Source organism: Nannobrachium achirus, assembly GCF_963921795.1.
Source record: "Nannobrachium achirus genome assembly, chromosome: 6".
NCBI classification, from domain to species: Eukaryota; Metazoa; Chordata; class Actinopteri; order Myctophiformes; family Myctophidae; genus Nannobrachium; species Nannobrachium achirus.
In genome coordinates this window covers 36,229,239-36,254,867 of record NC_137815.1, presented here as the reverse complement: position 1 = coordinate 36,254,867, position 25,629 = coordinate 36,229,239, and the positions used below count along the sequence as shown (strand labels likewise).

The 25,629-nt window shown below is 41.2% G+C and overlaps 1 protein-coding gene across 1 annotated transcript; it reads right to left on the bottom strand.

Moving 5' to 3' along the window:
• Nucleotides 1-6,747: 6,747 nt before the first annotated feature.
• Nucleotides 6,748-24,965, bottom strand: ube2j2 (ubiquitin-conjugating enzyme E2, J2). Its single transcript, XM_080727583.1, has 7 exons — nucleotides 24,827-24,965; nucleotides 22,196-22,326; nucleotides 18,319-18,359; nucleotides 17,324-17,426; nucleotides 13,202-13,340; nucleotides 11,315-11,395; nucleotides 6,748-7,372 (listed from the first exon to the last, which is right to left on the bottom strand). Exons 2-7 carry the CDS (start codon nucleotides 22,324-22,326, stop codon nucleotides 7,073-7,075), a joined length of 795 nt encoding a protein of 264 aa, XP_080583709.1. The 5' UTR covers nucleotides 24,827-24,965; the 3' UTR covers nucleotides 6,748-7,072.
• Between the last annotated feature and the right edge of the window lie 664 nt (nucleotides 24,966-25,629).

Genomic DNA, 25,629 nt, shown 5'->3' with positions numbered 1-25,629 from the left:
CACACTCCAGTTCCTCGTTCACAGGCATGACCACAGGTATGGTGGAGCTGATGGAGGTTCTAGGCGGTTTGTACAGTGGTAGTGGTACCTGTCTGTCCCCCTCTTCTTCACCCAGAAGTATCTGAAGGCTGTTGATTCTGAAACTGAGCAAACGGTACAAAACAAGATCGACATAAGACAAAACAAAAAAAACTAAATTATATAAATAGAGCAGAACTCATTACTTCCAGTGTTAATTTTGAGCAAATTCTGATTTAGTCTTTTGAATAACACACCATTTAGTTTTAGTCCTATTTAGTCATCAGAGAGTGTTTAGACTTAGACTTAACCTTAGTCAACAAAATTAACACTGATTATTTGAGCTTTATGGTAGAAATAATACTAAACTACCAATGTTTATTTTCTGAAAGAATGATATAGTCATAATACTACTACAAGTAGAACTCGACAACGACTACTACTATCACCACCACCACCAGGTCAGGTGGGCACTAGGGGCATCTGGGCACCTCGATGTAAAATTGGCTATTTTATCCAAAATGTTACAATATAAAATATTAGAAAAGTATACATGATTAGAACATGATTAAACATTCAACAAGGTATAATATTTCATATTTCATATTCAAGTCATTTTGGGGCATAAACAAAGTTGAAGGATAAAATTAAGTCTGATAATGATGTATACTTTACATTACTTAAGACCATTTATTAAAAAAAATATATATATATATATATATATATATATATATATATATATATATAATATATATATATATATATATATTTCTTTTTTACATTTTGGACAAAACAGACAATTTTACATGCTCAGATGTCCCTAGTGCCCACCTCTCCTGTATCCATTATAACTATCAATAAAGTCAATCAAATATTTAATCTTATATAAAAATGACTTACCGGAGATTGATATGTACAGCAACTTCTTGTTCTCTCTCTCTCCCTCCCTGTGTGTTTGTGTGTGTGTGAGATGTGTGTGCTTTTTGAGTCTCTCTCTCTCTCTCTCTCTTGGAGTTGTTTTGCGCCCCAGTAAACTCATAGGCTTAGCCTGTCATGACATGTTTTGTTTTGTTATGGCGTTACATTGCATGGCATTCATTACGGTTCCAAGGAACCGCTCAATAAGCCCACAGGTAAAGGCTAAGGTTACTGTAGATACTATAGAATAGATAGTCAGCTTACAGGCTATAAGAATCTAGAATAGATGTCATGACATGCACTTATCAGCAGGGGTCTTACATGTTTTTCATGTGTGTGACTGACCATCAGTGTTCGTTTTGTTGACTAAAAGACTAAGATTTTGATACTTTAGTCGACTGAGACTAGACTAAGACTAAACAATTTCAGATGACTATCAGAATGTTCTGTCAAAATTTACGCTGGCATGAACACGTACCAACGAGTAACCACGTACTTCTTTATATTGGCAAGTTTACAGGTGTAATAAGTGGGTGACATGATTGTTCGTATGTACCTGTCACTGTGGTTCACCCTGAAGGATTTGATGACTGTTGATTTGACGGCTTAGCAAACTGTTCCTGCAGGAGAAAAGACAATGGAAAAAAACATCAACACATTATAAGATGAACAAGGATACGTGGAGTTGAATATGCTTCAGATTTCTATGGAAGAAAGAATACTGTGTGATTTTTCCCTGAAACAATGATTATGGAAAATAAAATAATAAACAAAACAACAAAACAAATAACAGTAACAATAATAATAAGTTATCCACATGGCATTATGAAACATGCAGACTATAATGTAAAAAAAATACTTACTGGATAATGGATGAGGCACATGCGACCTGCCTGGTTAGTGTCTTATAGGCCTACGTACAGTTGGTGTGTGGGAGAGGAATGGAAACCCGTCCCCCCAGTTGTTCGATTCCAAGGAAGTGTCGATATGATTCTCAGGTAGGATAGATAGCATTCATTCACTTGAATTCCATTCTCATTATCTCTGAGCTTTCACTTTGAACGATAACATTTCACAATTTCTCACTAACTGACGTACAAGCTGGTGCCCACACTGGTGCCCATTCCCTAGGTGGGGGAGGTAAAAGGGCCTTTCTGTGTGGAGTTGGCATGTTCTCCCTGTGTCCCCTAGCTAGGGCAGGGGTTCCCAAACTTTTTGGCCTCAGGGCACCCCTATAAATATTCTTTTCATTCGAGGCACCCCTACATTATATTCACAATCTTCACACCCAGCAGCACCTTATATCCTATTTTAGCGATTATGTTGCGAGGAAAACATTGAGATAATAGACATTTTGGTTAGAACTGACTGAAAAGAACTTTGTACTTTAAAATGATACTAAAAAAATGTTCAAGTGTCCAAATACTGGACTGCTGCCACGGCACCCACTTTGAAAACCCCTGCCCTAGGGTAGGTACCCTCACAAATAACATGCAGTAATCCTGGTCTCTATACTGCCTCCCCCTGGTCAGCCTGATGGAAGGGAAAGGAACTGGTTGGAATAATAACAATAATGTTCCTTCCACGTGCTATACCGGGAATCTCCCTTCAAGCAATCTGGCTAGCCATCGTCACGAAAAGGGACCGCCCACTTGTCCCTTTAGCCATCATTGACTCTTGTCTCGAGAGACTGCCCTTCAAGTGATAAGAAGCGGCCAGCTCACTCATGCATTGAAGGAAGCATGAGCTCAGTTCGGGGCTCTCCCCAAGTTGGCAGAGGGAGAGTAGCACCCAGGATTACAGCTTAGGCATTGGCACAGGGTGAAAAATGGGTTACAAAATTGTGGGATAAAAAAATCAAGAAAAAAAGGTTAAAAAGCAATGAAGGAAATATGTAAACTGAATCGTATCTATAACTTTATCATGTCTTGTCTAAATATGTCATTGTTTGTTACCAACATTGGAAATTGTTGTAATTGCTCTCTCTCTCTGTGTGTGTGTGTGTGTGTGTGTGTGTGTGTGTGTGTGTGTGTGTGTGTCTAAGTCTGTCTGTCCATGGCTAATCTAGCGAACCAACTTTCTGATCGGTTTATCATACCTGACATGCTACCTTAATTTCATTCTAAAACTTAATTTCTAACTTATCAATAATAGTCTTTACTTCATTACATCCAGAGTTATTCCTTTTTAATTTGACTTTGTAATAATGTATTTATTAGCTGTGCCAATGCAAACATGTTTCACTGCTTGTACCTGTATGAGTGAAATAAAATCCCTGTGGATTCTCCAAATATTGAATTTTTTGTGGGTGTGAATGTTTTTCACATTTTGTAAACATGTTCTCATTTTCCCTCCATATCATCTGTCGAGTAGAAACCATGTCCAAGACTTGTTACTTTTCAGGATTCAAATTCAAAAGTACAAAAAGTAGTAGATCAACTTGTAATACTTGTGTTGCGTTGTATGATCAAATTCATTTATGAAAATACTGGAGATAAGAGGTATCTGCCCCAATTGTTAATTCTAACCACTTAAAAGTTTAAGAAGCTTTCCTCCTGTGGAAAGTCTGGTGAGGAAAGGTTAGACGTTATCTGGCTGCATTGAAGGCAGCGTATGATTCAACTTTTCATGGTTTATAATTCATTTTAAAATGTTCTAGTATGAAGGGAAAAAAATGGAAGCAAAGTGACTTGGGGGAAGAAAAAATATATATATAATTAAGAATCACAAATATAAATCGAATCGACACCCTAGGTATCGAGATCGTATCGAATCGGGAGGCAAGTGAATCGTGCCACCCTTAGATTCTATCTATAGCGTTCCTTTAACTAAAGCTTTAAAGGACATTCAAAATGATCCTTCACATCACATCATTAAAACCAAGGTTTTCTAAAATGTCCTGCCAAGCAGGGTAATTTATTCGCATTTACTATGAAAAAAAATATCACACAATATAATTGAAGCATGGAAAAAATTGGAGCATCTGCTTTGTATTCACACAAATGCCCTCTCACCATTTACCGTTTTTCCTTTTTACATTGTGATGATGTAGCCCGAATAAGAAGAGCAATGAAGAAAGGCAAGTCTTTATACTTTTTTTTTACCGTTTCGTGTGTGTGTTACTGAAAACGATGAGTACACAGTAGAACCATCTCTACTAAGAACGCAATGCACAACAGTAAATCATGAGCGATTATGTGAGCCTAGGCTTGTCTTTGTGAGTTTTTGCCCACCATTAGCAAAACACTCTAAACAAATTCCTTGAACAGCAACGAGACTAGCCAAGGCTACAATTATAAATAAAGAGAAACAAAAACACAAAAGTAAAATAATTATAAAGAAAATATACAGAACACATTGGTTGTTGGTTCTCTTCTTGTGTCGTCCATTTTGGACCTGTATAGAGCATTACTATACTGGTCAACTAAACCAATTAAAAGAAAGAAAGAATAAAACGTATTGGTCACTAATACCCTTCGTTTGAATACAGGGTTGGATGCATGACTCATGGGTTCGAATGAAGGGAGCTGATGACGACTGGTGCCTTGGACTGGAATTAATTTCCGCGTAGCAGCCGACACTGCCTGAACAGGCATGTTATCACCTTAAGGTTTCAGTTCACACTGCTGTGTCAAAACATTGTGCAAAATGTTAATAGCTTTGCCAGGTTGTTTGCTTTGTGAAGCGCGTCATTTGATACAAAGGGCCTTCTTTCCTCTTTCCTAATAATCCGGTTTGAATCATCCTATACCACCACAGAGGCCCAGTATCATGGAATTATCCTATTGATATAAATTTAGAAAGAAAAAAATGAACACAAGCTGTGAAACCGGTTCTTCCAGAACAGAAGAGCATGACCGAGTAAAAATAAGGGCACATAATGAATCAAAGTCCTCCCATGAACTGGGAGAGGAGAGGGCCCTGTGAGGTCAGGATCATGTGTGTCCTAGTTCAGTTGTTCTCAACCTCTACAGGCCGTGACCCCCAGACACATCTTAAACTGGGGTATGTTTTTACGATTTATGATCGCATTTTCAAACACTTCACTCGACGTCCCTATTTTTGAGCATGTCGTCACAGGTGGAAAAACTTCAATGGGCTTGGATTTATTTATTTATTTTTGTATTGGGCTTAAGTGATTAAGACACAAACTGTTTTCATTTTTTGAATTGTATGAGCACTTAAAGGGAAACTAGGTAACTTTAAGACTATTTTTAATATACATGTACCGGTATATATATATTTTTTAGCAGTCATTTCCCTTTATTGGCCACTGTTATTGTGCTGGGGTGTTTCCTTGCAGAAATACATCCTCCTGGCTGTATTTTGGTTCTGCTCCACTGTTTATGTTGACATTCAATCCTTGCAGGGACAGAAAAGCCTGTGAGGGAGGGGGAGGAGCTCAGCCAGAGCTCTTAATTGCTCCCTCTGAACTTCAAAGGGGTTGTGCACTGAGTTGATTGATTGGGCCATAAAAGTGTCAAACTCGTCCTTACTCAGTGAGATCTCTCTAATCAATTAGAGCATCAAAGACAGCTGGTGTCAATGCCATGTTGATGTGTCCACCAGAATGTTGTCTAGAGCGGCACAGCAGGACGATATGGCTACGTCGTACTTTTCATCTACTATAGCACCCAAGTCACCCAGTCTTCCAAAAATGCCAGGGATGTTGCCACCTGTTTTCTGCTACATGAGTGACCTGTTTGATGCCAGAGTGGGAAGGGGGAACGTGTTTGTGTAGACAAGACTTGCCTGGTTTCCCTTTAAAAAAAACTGGTAGAAAGGTGTCTTTTTGGGGCGTGAATCATATTTCAACTGGGGACCCCCCCACCGTGACAAGACCTTGGAATCATAGGAGTTGAGGCATTACGTTTAGTTTGACTCGGTTCCACAAATAGTGAAAAAACTCCATCTACAAGTTCCACAACTCCTTGGCATTTTCAAAATGTTTGCCTCTTTCTTATTTATTTGACAATTTGGAGTATAGTTCATTGATTACTTTTGATGCAGTAATGTAATTTTTTGGGGTATTTGGTACTTAACATTGCCACTTTACTGTCATCTGGGGACCCCCCCCCCCCCCCCCAAAAAAGAATCATGAGGGGACTCCCCCTGGGGTGCATGTCGATATTCAGAGATTTGTTCTACGTCCCAGTATTTTGACACAGGTGAATGTTAACCTGGTGAAATGCTAACCTTCCGACGCGGATGAGTAGCCAACCTGCCGACGCTGGTGACCCTCCTGTAGTCTAAGTAATGACATGTAGAAATAACGAGATTTCACCAGCCCCCTGGGGGTCCCGACCCACAGGTTGAGAACCACTGTACTAAACAATCCTTCAATAAAGTCACCCGTTTGATATTCCAGTTTGTTAACGCAGCTGTGCAAAAACAATGGCGTCAGATTTATTTGCCTCAATTTTTATAATGATAATAATAAGTCCTTCAAGAATTTCCCCCACCAAACGTTAAAGATTTTCTAATGCACAAAGGTCTCACAATGTTGTTGATGCTGCTTACCTACAGTTATCTGGACACCGTTCCATACGGCGTCACAGAGTAGCTGCGCACAACCAACACCACATCATCATCGTCTCGTTGAAATTAATTAACGCTTCCATATTTTCTTTAACAGCGTCACGTGGCTGTACTGTACACACAGGGGAACACCTCTTATTCTACTAAAACAATAACCCATGAGCCAAGCACGCCCTGCTACTGCATTATTAACCACTGAAGCAGAGAGCGGATCACACAACCAGCTTTTAATAACCCCCTCCAATCCAACACCCACCCACCCACCCACGGGCCTAATACTGCCACTCCAGTCCACTTGTCCCACCTCTCCCCCCCTTCAATCAAACCCCTGGGGTTAGGGTGGCTTTGAATTTCACATCGTCCAAAGTCCATGGTGATGGTAGTAGTGGTGGTGGAGGTGGTGGTGGTTGGTGGTGGGGGGCAGAGGGGGTTTAAACAGACTGTTTAGTAGTAACCCCGTGTAGTAGTAATGTTTTGGATCGTTGTAGTCCACTATAGATGTTTTGGATCGTTTGTAGTCCTACTATAGATGGCTCCCTTTGCTTTGGGGGGGCGAGCGCCATCGATTGCCGCAACAGCACCACCTCTCTCTCTCTCTTCACTCCTGGGCTATGCTCCTCAGCACGTACTTCACCGTGTAGGCGAACGCCGCGAAGCCTACGATCACAAACAGGTTGGCCAAAGCCCCGCCTAAGAGTCCGTGGTTGCGGTTGGCCTGCTGCTGGCCGGCGGCGTTGGCGTCCCCCCCGCCCAGGGGGAGCGCCCCTCCTCCGTTGATGGCGGGCAGGCCGCCGTAGTGGGCGTGCTGGGGGTCTCCGTCGGGCACCACGTCGGGCAGGGGGAGGGGCTGGGTGCGGGCACTCAGCTCCTCCTGGGCCTTCTGCTTCTGTTTCATCTCCTGGGTGGAGAGAAGAGTGGTGGAGAAAATGAATACTAGTTTTACCAAACGTGTACTCCTTCCTACTCTCGCATCACCAGCAGGGGTCATCAATGTGTCCGTGCAAGGACAAATGTGTCCGTGGCAGACTTGGTCTTGTCTGTGGCATGTTTTAGATTTTCTGTTTTACAGAAATGTTCTTATTAAGTGTGCCTGCTATGCAATAGCAAAACACTTATTGTAATCCGCCATACTTAAGTCATTAAGTCTTTCGCCACGAATTTCTGCACGTAATAACTGCCGCACAATTTACGCCACCGCCGCAATATATACATCAAAACGTGCGGCTCGGCCGGGAATGGTGTGCTATTACTTTTCTTTCCGATCCGCGTTACCATTGCGACGTAATTCGCAAAAAACGACGCCAAAAAACCCCATTGACTTAGAATGGGGGAAACTTCGGCACGTAATAACTGCCGCACGATTTACGCCACCCCCGCAATATATACATCAAAATGTGCGGCTCGGCCGGGAATGGTGTGCTATTACTTTTCTTTCCGATCCGCTTTCCGATTGCGATGTAATTCGCAAAAAACAACGCCCAAAAACTCCATTGACTTTGAATGGGGGACTCCGAAAAAAACCCAGAAACTTTGGCGCCACATAACTCTGCCATACTTTTGCCTAGCAACGTCATTTAAAATGTAAAATGCTCACACAACTTTGGTCTTTTTCCGACCAATAGGGATGAGCTGTAATTGATTAAGCCTCGCCCCCTCTTTAACAGGAAGTGCCCTTCACCAAACAGGAAGTGCCTCTATAACTCATGAACCGTTTGTCGTACAGACTTGCGGCTGGTGTCATACCTTTTCTTTTTTTCTCAATTTTTTTTTCTCAATTTTTTTTCTCAAATTTTTTTTCTCAAAAATTTTTTTTTCTCAATTTTTTTTTCTCAAATTTTTTTTTTCTCAAATTTTTTTTTTTCTCAAATTTTTTTTTCTCAAATTTTTTTTCTCAATTTTTTTTCTCAAAAATTTTTTTTTCTCAAAATGTTTTTTCTCAACATTTTTTTCTCAAATTTTTTTTTTCTCAAAAAATTTTTTTCTCAATTTTTTTTTCTCAAATTTTTTTTTCTCAAAATTGTTTTCTCAACATTTTTTTTTCTCAACATTTTTTTTTCTCACATTTTTTTTTCTCAAGATTTTTTTTTTTCACAATTTTTTTTTCAAAATTTCTTTTTCTCAAAAAAGTTTTTTTCTCAAATTTTTTTTCTCACAAAACAATTTTTTCTCAAAAAACTGTCGTTAAAGTGCGACCCGTGATAACGGCCAAAAATGCTCCAAAACGCCACTAATTAGTCGAAATGGCTGACTTCCTGTTTGGTTTCTGATTGGCTGCTGGCCTTGTGACGTGGGTAGAGCTGCGAGGGCCTGGTCATCGCTGCTTGCAGCTTTAATTCATTAATCGTCCATGACCTTAATTGGGGCCTATTTCGCCAAACAGGAAGTGCCCCTCACCAAACAGGAAGTGACCCTTGATCTCGTGAACCGTTTGTCATACAGACACGCGGGTTGCGTCAAATGAAATAACGCTAATGCTAACACCAACCGCTACACAAGGTTGCACAGACTTAGCGAGCTGCAGGCACACTTAAAATTTCTTAGAAATTTTCTCTTCTAGTTTTGATCATAATACCCAATTAGTGAACGTCTCCAGGTTTTCTTCAGAATATGTATGACACTTATTTACTATGACACCATGGCATACTAGCACTAGTGGTTCTCAAATGTTTTATTTGCAAAGAACCCATCGACTCGGACAAGGGGCGGCATTGGCTCAGGGGTAACGTTGACGTCTTAGAACACAGAGGGTTCCCAGTTCAATCCCGGGTTCCCCCAGAGTTGGTGTCGAAGAGTCCTTGAGCAAGACTCTGAACCCCTAGTTGCTCCCGGTGAGCAGGTTGGTGCCCTGCATGGTTTCCTCTGCCATCAGTGTGTGTGTGTGTGTGCGTGCGTGCGTGCGTGCGTCGTGCGTGCGTGCGTGCGTGCGTGCATGCGTGCGTGCGTGCGTGTGTGTGTGTGTGTTTGTTTGCGTGCGTGCGTGTGAGAATGGGTGAATGTAATGCACAATCTCTATACAGCGCCTTGGATAAAGGCGCTATATAAATGCACCATTTACATTTACTCGGAGAGTGTACAAATGGAACCAAATGAACCCGTTCCATTTGTACACTTGCTCTTAAAGTTAGGGTGAGAAGTTATATCATCCGCAAAGGGGGGGTATCCCCGTGGAGGAGGTTGTTAGTGTGGTTGCCCTGCATGGCAACCAGAGAGTACCTGTCCGGCTACGGCAACCACACTTGCAATTTCCAATTTTATCTTTCTAGTTAGAGTTGCTCTGGAAAGGAAAGTCTGGAGCTCTCTGTTGGAACCGTTACCCCCACGAGCAATTCCGGACAAGCGGTTGAAGATGGATGGATGGTACTTGCTGGAATTTCATCACGTTTACCCCAGAGCGACAATTACGTCGCAAACATTAATATTTCAAGCAACAAACTACCAGTAAGGCATACTGGAGGTTAGCGCTACGATGCACAGATAAGTTGTTCATATACAACCATCATTAACCATTATCTTTCCTAGAGAGTCGGAAATAATCGTGCCTTCATTATTCATATTACATTATTATTATTCTATGCTTGCATTATTCTAATTATCAGCCTACATACACACAGACCCTAACCTTAACCCAAAATATAAAATAAACTAGAAGCAGTGCTCTTCCGAGCACAGGTCTCCACCAGGCCAGGCGTCCTGGTGGTGCTACTGTATAATAGGCCAATGTAAAAAGGGTGGCATATGTTCTTCACCTTAGATCTTTCATGGCAATCGGACGCTGCATGCATGATTTGAAGCATTGTGTTCCAAAAATGTGTTTTGCTAAAGTCTACCTGCTGGTGGCGCTATAACAGGCCAATGTTAAAAAGGTAGCATTTGTTCCTTGACCTAGTGGGAATATGTGAGGCAAATGTCACGGTAATCGCAAGCTGCGTTGATGATTTGAGGCATTTTGTTCAAAAACGGAGCAATCCTGCAAACTTTGGAAGATAATATTAGCCAATCAGGATGGCATATGAAATATCAGACGGATCGGACTTGATCACATGACTATAGAGATACTGTGTACCGATTTGCGTGATTTTTGGATAAAATCTCAAGGAGTAATATCCAAAAATGTGTTTTACATAAGTCGGCCCAAAGGTGGCGCTATAAAAGGCTTATGTGAAAAATGCAGGGCAAAGGTTTATCGTTAGCTTCTAGGGAGTGCGCTTGCAAAGTTTGAAACTGATCGGTGGAGTTATAGGTAAAACCACAAATCGGCCTGTTATAGCGCCACCATGAGGCTGATTTCAAAAATTTTAAGTGGCATTTCTTCTTCGACCTAGTGGGAACGTGTGTGCGTGATTTCATGATGATTGCACTTTGCGTTTGGGATTTGAGGCATTTTGTTCCAAACGGCTCAATCCTACAAACTTTGGAAGCCAATCTTAGCCAATCAGGATGGAATATGCAAAATCGGACAGATCCGTGTCGATCACATGACTGTGGAGATACTGCCTACCGATTTGTAGGATCTTTGGCCAAAATCTGTAAGAGTAGTGCACCAAAATGTGTTTTGCGAACATCGGCCACTAGGTGGCGCTAGAAAAGGCCCATTTGAAAAAATTAGGGCAGAGGTTCTAGATTGGCATCCGGGGAGTGTGTGTGCTCACTTTGGCAGCGTCCGGGCCAACGGCGACTGAGATTAGGTGCTCACAAACTGCGAGGACGCACGGACGGACGCACGCACGGACGGACGCACGCACGGACGGACACACGGACGGAGGGGAAAACATACTCTCCCTCAGCCTTCGGCTGGTGGAGACAATAAAAGCATAACATATGTAAACACATTCATACTTACATCAACTACATCAGGAAACAGCTCACAAAACACTTTGTCCTTGAGGTTGAAGGCCAAGCTCTGGGCTGACAGTTGTCTTTTCTGAAGAAAAGAAAAGAAATGCAGGACTCACTGAAACACATGAGACAACTAGCAATAGGCCCTCTGTCTGAAGCCACTCCACTGCACTGCACCATGCACTCACACTCAGTGGTGCAAAGTAACTAAGTACATTTACTCTAGTCAAGTACATTTTTTTTTAATTTACTGGAGTACTGTTACTGTTCAATAATTTCACTCCACTACAATCTATGTTAAAACCTTAGTTAAATTACTTTTTTTGTAGATTTTGATTATTATTACAAAACCACTTCAGACCCACAGTACATACTTTGGCAATTTGAAAATAGCCGGCCTCCGTCAGGCCTACCTCTCTTACTGCACTGCTCAACAATCCTCCCAAGCGTAAACTACCATCATACATTACGAACCCAGTTATTATCAATTCTTTGAAAATTTGGAACCAAATTCAGTCTTTTCTTAAACTGCCCAAAGTCTACTTGGATAGTCCAATCTGTCGGAACCACGCCTTCCCTGCAGCCTTGTCAGACCGTGTGTTTTCCATTTGGAAGGATAAAAATATTGTCACTATTTTAGACCTGTATTCCGAGGGTATCCTCATGTCATTTCAACAACTGCAAAGGGCTCATAATTTACCGTCAGCTCACCACTTTAGATTTCTCCAGATCAGAGCATACCTTCGGACTCATATACCCCACTTTGAACAGTTAACAAGACATAACACATTAGACAGTATTCTTCTGCATACACCTGGCATTAAGGGCTCGGTCTCCTTCTTTTACGACATCCTCCATGCTTCTGTGCCAACATCCAGTGATAAATCTAGGATCGACTGGGAGAAGGATTTGAACATTCCAATTCCAGAGGATGTATGGGAGTCAATCCTGAGCAATATACACTCCAGCTCCATAAACGCTAGACACACTTTGGTTCAATTCAAAGTAGTCCACAGACTACACTACTCAAAGTCAAGGTTACACGCCATATACCCTAATACCTCTCCCTTGTGTGATAAATGTAAACTTGAGACAGGCACACTTGCCCATCAGTTCTGGTTCTGCCCAAAACTGAATTCCTACTGGTCCCTCATTTTTGATTACCTATCAAAAGCCCTTAAAAAAACCATTGACCCTGATCCACTATTGGCTATGTTTGGACATGTTACCTTCAATCCTTCTATTAAATCATCCGAAGGCCGAGCGATCTCCCTTTGCACATTGTTGGCTAAACGTCTAATTTTACAACAATGGAAATCTGAATCTAGCCCTTCATTCAAGCAATGGCTCAGAGACCTGGGCAACGTGCTCCATATGGAGAGAATTCGGTACTCAATTATTAAGAAGGACGATCTCTTTATGAAAATATGGCAGCCTCTGCTGGATAGATGGTCAGTCTCCTGTGACAGAGCCCGTGACCGGGGTGTCCCCTCAAATGCCTGAGAACAGTCTGGGTTTTATTTCCCTGAATCCCGCTTATATTATTAGCTAAGGTTTTCTTTCCTGGATGCTGTCAACAACTACTTTTACTTTTATTGTTCTCTCTTTGGCTGATTTTTTTGTCTTTTTGTTTTGGTCTGTCTTTGTCTTTTTGTCTGTTTTTTCTTGTGTTTCCTATGTAAAAGGGGAAACTGACTTTTTGACCTGTGTTGTACTTTGCTACTTACCCCCAATAAAAACTATATTAAAATAAAATTTGAAAATAGCCGAGTTTTATACATTTTATACATTTGAAAACTTGTTAAATGTGTACTTTAATACAGAACGTGTAGTTCTAACAGACCACTTCTACAATAGGGAATTGATACTTTGTGTGAGTACTTGGACTCACCGTGTAGTCAGAGGTCTCGATGCTGCCCAGGGTGGGGCCCTTCTCCACCATGAAGCTGAGCAGGCCTGTGAGGATGGTGGATACGGACCAGGCAGGGTTCCATGTGTCTGGGTGGAAGTCTGTGATGGACAGACATAACCTGGGGTGGCACAGAGAAGAACAAGGACATCAGACTGTTAGCTTAGATCAGTGGTTCTCAACCTTTACAAGCTGTGAGTGTGACCGTCAAAATATTCATATTTTAACTGGGGACCCCTCAGCCTGAAACACACTTGGAATGTAGCTAGGAAATAGCAGATCTACAAGCTCACACACCTCACTATTTTCACAAATGTTGCCTCTTTCTTATGTTTTGACCAGTTAGTCAGTTTATAATATAGTTTGTCTTACTTAGTTTAGTTTATTACTTTTGATGCAGCAAAGGGGGAGGGAGGGGGGGGGGGAATGAAAATGTCCTTAAATTGTCACTTCACTGAGAACCACTGGTTTAGATCACAATTTACAGAACAGTGAGTTAGGACTATCTTTGAGTTGCGGACCAATTCTTATGGGTCAAGAGTAAATGTCTCCTTTTTCCACAGTTTCCTCTTACATAAAAAAAAGAGAATATCAGAAAGTTTCAATTAAAAAAACTATTCCAACATTTTCCAAAATAATTTCATAAATTAAAAAATTCTAATCAAAATATTATATAAAAATAAAAGGTTTAAGAAGTAGTGAAAATAGCAGACCTACAAGCTCACAATGCGGCACGAAGCGACCCATTGTGAACTTGTGGATCTGCCATTTTCACTAGTTTGGGTCCCAGAGGCAAACATCTCATTTGTCTTTTGGGTCTTTCTTGAGCTAAAAAGTTTGGGAACCACTGGTTTAGATGCAATCTGTAAGCAGGAGTCTGTTTGTCCCATAAGAGCAACATGATGGCACACAATTTAGACTTCAAAACAAAGAACAGAGGGTTAACGAATAAACGTTTAACAAGACTAGGCAAGTAGATTCATCTATGCAGCTCTATCCACCTTCTAGAGAAACTATCCAAAACAGATACCTGGCATCACTCCAATACATCATGTACAGAATGTAATCTCTCGTGGCAGCATGCCTAGCAGGATTATTAAAATATTATTGCTTTTTTTTGGGGCCTTTTTCTGCCTTTATTGATAGGGGATAGTGAAGAGACAGGAAACGGGGAGAGACACGCAGCAAAAGCCATCGGGAGCGGGATTCGAACTCGCTGCAGGCTGCACAAAGCCTATATGTGGTATGCGCCTGGACCACTAGGCCAGCGGGTGCCCTATTGCATTTATTTTTAAATAAATGCATTTCATCAGATATGAATAAAACAAAGGACTTTAGTGCTCAGCTAAGTGTCTCTGATCAGTGAGAGATGACAAGACGAGCTGAATTTACCCTTTTTTGCCTGTGTAGTTTTGTCGTTCAATAATAAAGATAAAAGGCAGAAAAGGGGGCCAATAATAACTACATTTAAAAACAATTGTCAAAATAGGCCAAAATGGCAAGTTGACAACAGTACATTCCAGAGTCCTGCTTGCTTTCGTTTAGTGTATAATAAATTAATAATACAATTCTGTGTAATTTATTTTTGTCTTAGTACTGGTGCTCAAAACTGAAATAGTTGCAAAAAGCAACACACGTGTACACACGCACGAGACACGACACACCGTTGAACCGAACCATTGTGAACCAGTTCAGAGTGTTTCCACTAAAAATGAATTGAAGCAGAACCCAAAATGTTGGTTTGGAATTAGGACCAAAGAACCTGTCATTGACAATTGAATTTCCCTCCATGAAATGGATAGGTCGACTGATCATATTCAACACATTGCTGGCCAGGCCTGGAATCGAACCTGGGACAATTGGGGACTCATGCTGCACAGGTAGGCGGCTAAAACTGGTGCTTAAAACCGGTGGAAACGCAAGCCGTTTGCGGCCGGTTCTGTGAAAGCACCAAGCTTCAAAGGACAGTAAGCAGAATTCACCAAGCGTTGGATTGTTCTCCAACTAAGGGAACGTGAGCTGGGTTTAGACCGTCTAGACTACTGATGATGTGTTGTTGCAATAGTAATCCTGCTCAGTACGAGACGAACCGCAGGTTCAGACATTTTCTCCACAGAGTTACTGTCGGCTCACATGGCATGTTTGTTTTTCTAGATGGCAGGTGTTTGTGGGTTCATTCAAGTCTTAAGACAGATTTATACTTAGCTGTGTGCCATGGTGTGTGATGCTCAGTAAATAGCACATCTACAAGCTCACAACGCGTCACAAACCTAGCACGCTGTGAGCTTGTATATCTGCTAGTTTGCGGCATGCAACACCAGCATGCATTCGGTGCAATTACTACATTTAAAATCAGGCTTTAAAAGTCACACACGAAAAAGAATTTTCACATGCACAAAAAATATTCCTAATATATTTTGAGGTGGCACAGATTAAATCGAATCCTGACAGGGAAAAAATACTAGTAAATTCACAATCACTGCCTGGATCTGTACGATAAATCAGTCACCGTGGGACGTTGCCTGGCCCCAGGGTCTAGCTATAACAATTGCTTAATTGAATGAATTCTAGACTTATCATTAGTCACCAGATTGCTTAACCAGGGTTTTTCCTGAATGGAGAAATGTTTGCCACCCTCAAAGAGGTTTCATTATGACCTACAAGGCAGTAAGGGCGAGTGCCTACAAGGTGAGCAGCGCCCAAATAAAGTCTAACGGTCATCCGTCTTCACGGAAATGTTTTCCACTGCATGGTTCTTTTAGTCACAGTATGGTTCTTTTAGTTGCAGGTGTCTCTTTATCACAACGGTTTCAGAGCAAAGCCTTTTGTTTATTCTAAAAGTCAAACCATTTAAGTTCAAATTAAAACGAACTGGGGCAAGTCTTTCCCACTTAACTCATACAGTGCCCAGAATCACCACATGAGGGCGCCCAATGGCCAGAGAATCCACCATAGACATACGCTGTATATGCACAAGCCGTGCGCAGCCATGACGCGCCTGAACACTTTCCTTTGTGTCATGAACAGGAACAGGATGAAGTTAGCTTGAAGTTAGCTATTGGCTACCAAGCATTTTAGAAGCCCTATTTTCGGCGATTTAGCCGTGATTAAACCTTGTGCACCTCATGGATATGCATGGTACAGAGAAAATGAGCTCTAAAGATCATGGATTGCATTGGAGTGGACGGCAAATATCGGCGGCGCGACGCTCTCGCGGGCCAATGTAAACAGACCGCAGCCGGGGGTCGGCTCGAAAATTTAGCCCGGTGCTTCGGTAAGGCCTCTGGATGTTTTTTTTTTTTTTTTTTTTTAAATAAAAAGCCAGACTAGTTCGGGATCGGCACACCGGCCAATCAAAAGGCCGAAATAAAGCCGAACTAGTTCGGGATAGGCACAAAAAGAGTTAATGAGATGCGTGTTAGTTGTACATTAATTAGTTAGAAATTAATATTTATAGATTTTGTGAAAACAATTGGATGCATTTTTTTGTTAGGTTTTGGGGTTTCATTCCCCCCAGATTGGGCACAAACATGGGGATGAATTAATTCTACCGTTATGCCATCAAAATGTGGAATACACTACCGACAGCCACCTTCAAAACCACCATGAAAGAGCACTGAACTGGATAGAAGTCTTCTAGCTTCTAGCTCTAGAGAAATCCTCCCACAGTTTCCATAAATATACTTTTACTGCTCCTAGTATTGATGATCTCTTGTAGAGTATAGTATGTCTTTATACGTCTTGATGAATTGAATACACTGCACCACAATGGAACAATAGCATTATTGTATAACTGCGCCTATATATCTGTATTTTTTGAAACTGTTAATAAGAGTATTCAACCAAGCAATCAATGTATCAAGCATAATACATTTTAAATAATGAAATGGTCAGATGTAACAGTGCTACTTCTGACCATTTTATAAATAAACAATAAAACAAACATGGAATTGCATAGATCTGTCAAATATGACAGATGCTGTCAAATATGACAGGCCCATTCTGAGCCAGGAAAAACACCCTGTTAACTAAACGTTGGGGTCTTAGTTAAACGTTCTCAAATCATGCTAAAATGTGACGCAGACACACACCCCACGTTCTTACCGTGTGTTGCACTTGAATCTTCCATTTGGTGTTATCATGTAGATACTGGGTGGTTTGAAGGGGAATTCCCGTGGAAATATGAGTTTACCATGGTAGTATCCCCCTGTGGAGAAGAATTACATTCAATTAGACAGTGGTACAGTAGCATCCCCCTATGGAGAAGATAAACAGTGTCTTGTCATAACACTAACCATCCCTAAAATGGATTGTGTAAAGAAAAGCGAGGGACAGCGGCTTCTTCAAACGGCCCCGGCCCGTCCCGCGTCCCCATGGAGGGGGGCCGCGGCCCCTCAAGTGACGCAGGTGAAATGTTAACCTGCCGACGATACGGAGCGCCGGGGCCGTGAAAAGAACTCTGCCTTGCTGAAAAAAGCTGCAGATGCCATAGCACCCCAAATTACTCCAATATGTAGACCAGGGGTCTCCAACGTTTTCAGGCCAAGGACCCCTTAGTTGAGAGAGAGATGAAGCAGGGACCCCCACAACCTTTTCATAGATTACATATAGTTTCATTGTTTGACAGCACGATCTTCAGTGTATTTTGGATTCATGTCAATTTGTGTTTTCAGATATTTAACAACTTGGACCGTCAAATACTTAATAAACATGACCTTTCACTCTGTACTTATTCTGCTCCTTTTCCCCTCTACACTAAACCCCTTTGCCTAAAATAGCCGATCTACAAGCTCACACCGCCTCGCGTTAGCTTGTAGATCTGCTATTTTTGGCTAAAGTTCTCAGTAGAAAAAAAAAAAAGGTTTCTGCTATTTTTGGCTAAAGTTCTCAGGAGAAAAAAAAAAAAGGTTTCTAACACAGATTTGGAGGACCCCCTGTAGTAACTCTGGGGACCCCCTAGGGGTCCGGGACCCCCTGTTGAAGACCCATGCTCTAATATGTAGACATTAAAGGTGTTTGATTATGCAGAAGTTATAAGGAAGCACAGAGCATTTTAGCTGTTAAAGTGTGACAATGAAGCCATATGGCTTAGGTTTTACCTTCGTAGGGAGTCTTCTCTGGACCTCTAACAACATAGTGCCTGGAAAAGAGACAGAAGGAAAACATGTCAATCACCAGGGTATCCGTTAGTCAACGTTTGGATTGGCCTGTCACAATTCATAACATAGCCCCCTAAATCGCAATTATTCGAGATAATTGCAATCGTCATAATAGTTCATGTTGAAATATTTTCATATATTTTTAGTCGGGCCCCTAGGGTTTGTTTGTGCTAAAAAAAAAGCGCCAACTTTTGCACAGATGTAGCCCGGGGCATGCTCTAATGATTTAGCTTGGGCGCCCGAGTCGGCGACCTTCAGGGTCGCCTTGCCACAGCGGCCAAATCAAGTTGGGCTCCCATCGACCTTCTATACAGGAGGAATATACCCAGAAAATAATCTGCTTTAAGTAGGATGTGAGAGGTCTAACTAGGGGTTTGTCATAATTCTGAATCCATTGCCAGCATTTGTTTTGCACAAAAAACATTCCTTGGGCTATAATGGCCCTACAAAACACCGAAAAGTGATGACTCATCAGTTATCATCACTAAACCATCGTTTTATGGGGCCATTTTTAGCCCAAGGAAGGTTTTTTTGTGCAAAACAAATGCTTGCAATAGATTCAGAATCATGACAAACACCTAGTTAGACCCCTCACATGCTTCTTAAAGCAGATTTATTTTCCTCCTGTAGTACAGTGTATAGAAAGTCAATGGGAGCCCAACTTGATTTGGCCACTGTGGCGACCCAGAAGGTTGCCAACTCGGGCGCCCTAGCTAAATCAATAGAGCATGCCCTGGGCTGCATCTGTGCAAAATGAGGCGCCTTTATACTGATTAGCACGATTCTCCCTAAGGCCCCCCGACTATTTCCCCAAATAGCTGAAATAGACCCACAAGCTTACAGCACATCACTCTCAACACTCTGTGACGTGTTGTAAGGTTGTAGATCACAGCCATTAGGCCAACCTCTATGCATTTTTAAATTTTTTGAGAAATGTTAATTTAATTTTATAATGGGAGTCAATGGGACAGGCTAAAACATGACCAAATTTGAAGATGACAGACATCGTAAATAAATATACTGTCATCAATACACCGGGGAAATAAAGTACAAAAGCTAAGCGAAGTGCCTTTCTTAATTGTCTCCACCAGTCACTCCTGGTGCTGCTGCCACTGGCAACCGAGCTTCCCCTGCGGGATCAATGAAGGTCTAATCTATCTATTTACGGGGTGGCTCTGCAAGAGATAGTTTTCCTACAACATCATCAATATGATGCCAGAGGCCCACATGGGAGCCACCATGTTGTTGTTGGTCTATGTCTTGTTAACTAGTAACAACGCTGCTGCAAGGATCTGAAGAACCACAATGAAGACAGGGTCAGGGAACATTGCTCTTAACCCATTTAAGACTGAGGTCTGAGGCCCATTCTAAAAACTCATTCTACATTTTTTTCTGAAAAACTTCAAATATTTATATAAAAAAATATATATATATATTTTTTTAAATGTGTTGCTATATACTAGTATACATAGCAACAACTACCCCAAAAGGGGTTCTCAAGCCCTTGTACGTGCAAAATGATACCATCTGGATCTTTCCTAGTGGGAATTGCGATTTCTGGGTCTGTCCATAGTACCTCTGAAATAGTCTGTGAGTTGGACTTTCCGACGTCCAAATTTCCTAATTCGGTCTAATGCTTTTCAGAAATCGCGAGTGACGTTCCTTTTGACCGAAAAGTTTGTTTCATCAAAGTATGGACAGGCCTTTAGTTTGTCTTGTTCCGCGAGCAGGACATTTGATGGAATGAATTGAAGAAGTCAAAGAGAGCCCAGTTAAGTGGACAAATGACTGCAACATCAGAAAATCCCTTGTTCTTTCCGATATGCACACTATATAATTTTATTGATGTAACTTAAGAGCACAGAGAAGCTGTCATAGTTACTGCAATGTCAGAAACGACCTCTGCTCTTTAGAAAATCACCCAAAAATAATATAGTGCAAGCCAGCAGCAAACAATGTGCGATGTCTTCTTTTTTCCTGAACCTACAGTATATTATTTTAAAAGGTTGCAGTATTTATACACTGGACAAGCGTATGAATTGACAAATGCATTCCATCAAAAGGTTTGCTTCCAAACTGGATTGCCGGACCAAGAAAGTGACATTGATTACTTCCCTTCTTTATATGGCCTTGGATTGCAAGGGGACGGGCCTACAAAATTGGTATGGTTTTGCTAAAGCCATAATGCCTTCTGCCTTGTGGCTCTCCATTGTGATGCTTGCCAGAAATGTGTAAAATTCATAGCTGAATCCCACAAACTCCAATTAAATCACAAAAAAAACAAAAAAACATTCAGTTTGTGTCACTTTTTAATCGGTGATAAACCTTCTTGCAATGAATTCTTCATACAGTATAATGCTAAACCGGATTGAGCAGCAGAGACTACTGTTGCAAGGCCTTAGGCCAGGGATAATTGGGAGACCACTGAATACAAATACATACAAACATAACATACAGTGCCGTAAGTGGATAGAATTCTCATGATACAACACGTTAAATTCCTAGAATATGAGGTATGATCTGCATCATTGCAGAGGAGGAAGAAGTGACAAAGATGCTTCTACCCTGGAGCTAAAAGCTGCTTGTCAAAAACACAGGAAGTGTGTTTTGCCTAGAAAACAGAAACTGAAAGCAGGAAGCAGGTCCTGACTCCTCTTGACAAGACAGACATGGAAAATAATGCATGACACCCTTACCTTGGAAATTAACTAATGCTTCCATTTATTTTCACAAGGAATACATGGTCTGCCATGTATTCTCCGGTGGTGTGAAAATGAAATGCTGCTCAGATGTGTTTTTTGTTCCCAGTGTAAAATACACTGAAATGGGACATTATTTTGCCAAATTCATCCGGCAATCATACATATTTTTTACACACATGGCTGCCATCAAAAGATCCAATTTCTCACATGGCCCTCTTCTAGCGCCACCATCAGGCCGATTTTTGCTAAACACATTTTTGGACACTGCTCCTACAGATTTTGGCCTAAATTCACGCAAAACGGTACACAGTATCTCTAAAGTCATGTCATCAACATGGATCTGTCCCATTTCTCATATTCCCTCCCGATTGGCTACGATTGCCTTCTAAAGTTTGTGTATGCGACGTGACGGTCGCTTATCTCCCAATTAGGAAGTCTTACTGGTGATAATAATATATATAGCCTATAGAACCTTTCAAAAACCCAAGGACGCTTTACAATTACAAAACATACCTGGAACCTAGGTATTTTTACCCAGAGTGTTCATTATTTAATTTATTTATTTTACTGTGTGCATTAACACATTTGACATACAAGTGTAGCAAAGATTACTTTATGGAGGTGTGCACTTGGTACATACAAAATCCTGTGCACCTGTGGCAAAATGTCAGAGTTGGTGGCTTTGTTAAATCTGTTGATTACACAACACTTGTTTGAAGTTTGGTTTAGAGTCCGAGGCCAGTCCGAGTCCCCCCCCCCCCCCCCAGTCCCCCCCCCCCCCCCCCCCTACATGTGCTTTGCCAAATAACTCAATGTGCCATATTTGCCAAATATCGCAATACCTATACAATATGACTTCCACAGACATCTTGTGTTGTGTTTACAGCGAACTAAAGACAGCTTCCCCACTGCAGGGGGAGTTTGCTTTCGGTTGCCCATCGGGCACCCTGAAAGCAAACGCCACCTGTGCCACCAAACGTTGCATTTACTTGCGGGCAACAATTTAGTGTCAACCCCTGTTCCATAGAAGACATGCTGGCTTCTACTACGGAATCTAAATGACTCAAATGAAGTGGTGGCGACTGAGAACTTTTGATTCATGCAGACCAGCTTACCATTCCAGAATGTTGGACGGGAGAGGCTCTGCACAGATGTAAGGCACCGGGTCTTTCTTTATTCTGAGGTAATCCTGTTTTAGTCGCTGGGTGGCTGTAGTCGGAGCTCTCTTGTTCCCGTTGCTGTTCATCTGTGGCACCAGAGAGGGCAAGCAAACAAAAGAGAGACGTTTCACTCTTCACGTGACCCCAGGTGTTTCACACAAACGCACACACTCTTGTTACTTGTTGTCGTTAACCACTGTTCACCCTTTGCATTACTATTTTTGGGTCATGATGTCATTAAGAGGCTAAAGAAGATTTTTATATCTTTTTTCCCCCCCCAAAAAAATAGCAGAGCTGCAAACCCACAACCTGCTCTGATGTGTTGTGAGCTTGCAAACAGACTGGTTATTTTGATTCTTTTATTTTAAGAAAAGACCGACTCATAATAAAAGAAAATGGTCCAATGGCTCACCCTGTTGGTTTGCTGGGAAAGAAATATATAAAAAGAAATGATCAGACCCCTGTCCACTATTTTGCGTTGTTTGACAGTAACTGAAAAATGAAAAGAACATACATCATGTATGCAGCTACAATAGTCTGTTAGTGCACAGTCATTCACTGGTTGTGTCAAAGAATGAGATTAACAAACATCAGCATATACTGTACATTAGGCTACGCAGTGGAGCTCATGTTTTAAGACAGGGCAAGGCAAAACAAACGTAAATTTAGAACGACATGTAAAGTATAGTAAGTCAAGTCTTACATGTCGTTCTAACACTTCTTAAAGAAATAGAAATGAAAGCAGGGCATGTGAACAGTTACGGTAGAAGCACATTAAGTTGATTTTTTCCCCCCCGATTTCATTTGAGGTTTATAAATCACACAGTAAGGTAGTATCTGTAGCTGTAACTTCTGTGCTGCCTCTTGGCGACTGAATTTCCCCGGGTGGGATCAATAAAAGGACTGTATATCCTATCTATTGACATCATCATTTAGTTTATTTTAAATGTGTTATTACCATTATTATTTAATTATCTGTTTGTCATTCAATGTTATACAAGTTAGAAAAAGGATCTCAATTCAATTGAAACATGCCATAGGCTTTATCCTTTTAGTTGAACTGTACCGTCATGAAACTGTAACTTTTCCTATGCAAACTTCTAATGAATCCTTAAATCAATCAAATCAATCAATTAATTAATGACAACATGTTCCTTCTGGTAGGCCAATGTAGTCTTAATTTCACATTTTCAAAAGGAAGAATTACAAATCTTTACAGATGACATTTCCCGCTCAAGGTGTAAAAAAATAAAAAGGGATAAACAGTCATACAGTATATTCATGTTCAAATATAACACAGTATCTACCCAGGACCATTAAAGCAACACTATTTAACTTTTGTTAAATTAATACATTTTAAGTCTATATGTTATTAGAGCAGTGGTTTTCAACAAGTTCTCCATGGACCACAAGTGATACTTGAGGGGGTTCCAGGTGGTCCCAAGCTAAATGATGGAGAGTTGGTAACAAAATGCGTTAGGGAATCCACAATATTTGTGTAACATGAAACCAAATGGACCTATATTATATAGGTCTACTAATAGGATTTAAACCCAGGCCGGGCTCACTAACCCACTCAGCTATGACTTATTGATTGAAGAATTTATTAGAAGGTTGCATAGGAAAAAAGTACAGTTTCATGACAGTACAATTACAAATCACTCATACAAGGTCAACTAAAAGGAGATCCTAGTAAGCTTGTCGGCTTATTTACAGGAACCACTTTATGTATCTCATAACATTGAAAGACAGAGCTTTAGAATGAACGTAGATTAAGAGAACATACACAACCAACACCTTCATAGCAACGTTATAACAACATTGTGGAGAATGAATGATGCTGGTCTAATTAATAGTAGATGATGGACGTAGGCGTTCATTTATCACTTCCTTTATGTGTAATAATTTCCCAATGCTAACACAGGCAGGGAGAAGTAGAGAAGCCTCCCATATAGCAGCAGCTACATGAATCAAACTAAACAGCTTTAAGCAAACGAAATGTTTGTAAACCATAACGTGCATTAGAGGATACGTGAACGTGACATTTATGACCAACACTGTGTGTCTGTTAGTTGACGACATCAGTCATGCATGCTAACTAGGCTAGCAAGGGTTTTTGACAGCTAGCTAAGAGCTGGTTCTTTTTCTCCTGCTTAAACCACTTAAGCTGCTTCGGCTAGAATTCGAAAATAGCAGATCTACAAGCTCACAAGGCGTCGCTCACGCGTCGCATTGTGAGTTGTAGGTCTGCTATTTTCGAATAAATGCGTAAAAGTGAAAAGAAATTCAGATTGTTTTCCCTGAAAACTGTGAAATAAAAAATACGTTTTTTTGTGGGTGGGGGTCAAACAAAAGAAACGCACAAAACTCGGGAACAAAAGAGGTTAAAAAACAAATAAGCAGCTATAATAATAAAATGACGCCGACTACTAACTAGGCCGAAGCTAACACTTTTCTTTTAGCCATTTTAGCCGAAGCTACTGGCTAAGCTATAAACAACGAGCAGCCAGCAACACTCAAACATTCTCATCCTGGGATGACAGTCAAATTAAAACAAATACACGTTGACAATACACACGTCCCTACCTCTCCAGGGAGCCCTGTGTCCGTGCACAGCGTGTGTGTTGGTGTGTTAGAGACCCAGGTTGTTGTGGTGGTTTGTCACAGACACAGACTTCCAGACGGGTTAGTGTTGGTGTGAAACGAGGACAAGTTCACACACAACGACGTAGCGTTGCGTTAGCTTAGCTTAGCTTAGCTACTGAAGAAGAAGACGAGAAGAGGAGAACTCATTTCCGCTTCTTTTTTTAGGTGGTGGTGGTGTTGTTGTGGTGGTGGTGGTAACAGTCGAACAGCACATTGCCGCCCCCTGGTGACCTAAACGGAGCTGCTACCTTCACACTCGGGTCCACATAATATTTAGTCAGGGATTATCAGAATGTGTTTGTAAAGGTGTCTAGTAGTGACCCATCTAACAAAGTTTGGAATTCAATTTCCCTAGTGGTATTTTTGTTTTGACCCCTAGTGGTATTTTTGACAACTTGCTGAAAGTTGGGGTACCATCTTTAAGTTTAGTACTAGGAAGCCAAGAAGATAATCATCATAAATGAACAACATTTAATTAAGGCAGCAGACAGCTGACATGGCAACGTACACCGCAGCCAAGTGGAACCAATTTTAAACACAGTCAGGTGGTCACGTAGGAAGGAAAAGAGCGTGTCACCGCCTCCACAGCTGTTCCTGAGCGCGCAAATTGCAAACACATTTATTGTGCCAGTCAATGATTGTGCCACACCGACACAACCCATCCAAGAAATAGCTCAGATTGGTATCAAGTGAGTAGTTTTCAATGTACTTGTTTAGGGGTCATCAATAGCTCCTTTCGGAAC

Bases quoted from the DNA above. Each gene is read 5' to 3' on its own strand.
- ube2j2 (XM_080727583.1), bottom strand. From the start codon at position 22,326: ATGAACAGCAACGGGAACAAGAGAGCTCCGACTACAGCCACCCAGCGA. The intron at 17,427-18,318 runs GTAAAACCTAAG...TCTTCTCCACAG, and splicing joins AGAGAAGACTCCCTACGAAG to GGGGATACTACCATGGTAAA. The intron at 13,341-17,323 runs GTAAGAACGTGG...GTGCCACCCCAG, and splicing joins AGATTCAAGTGCAACACACG to GTTATGTCTGTCCATCACAG.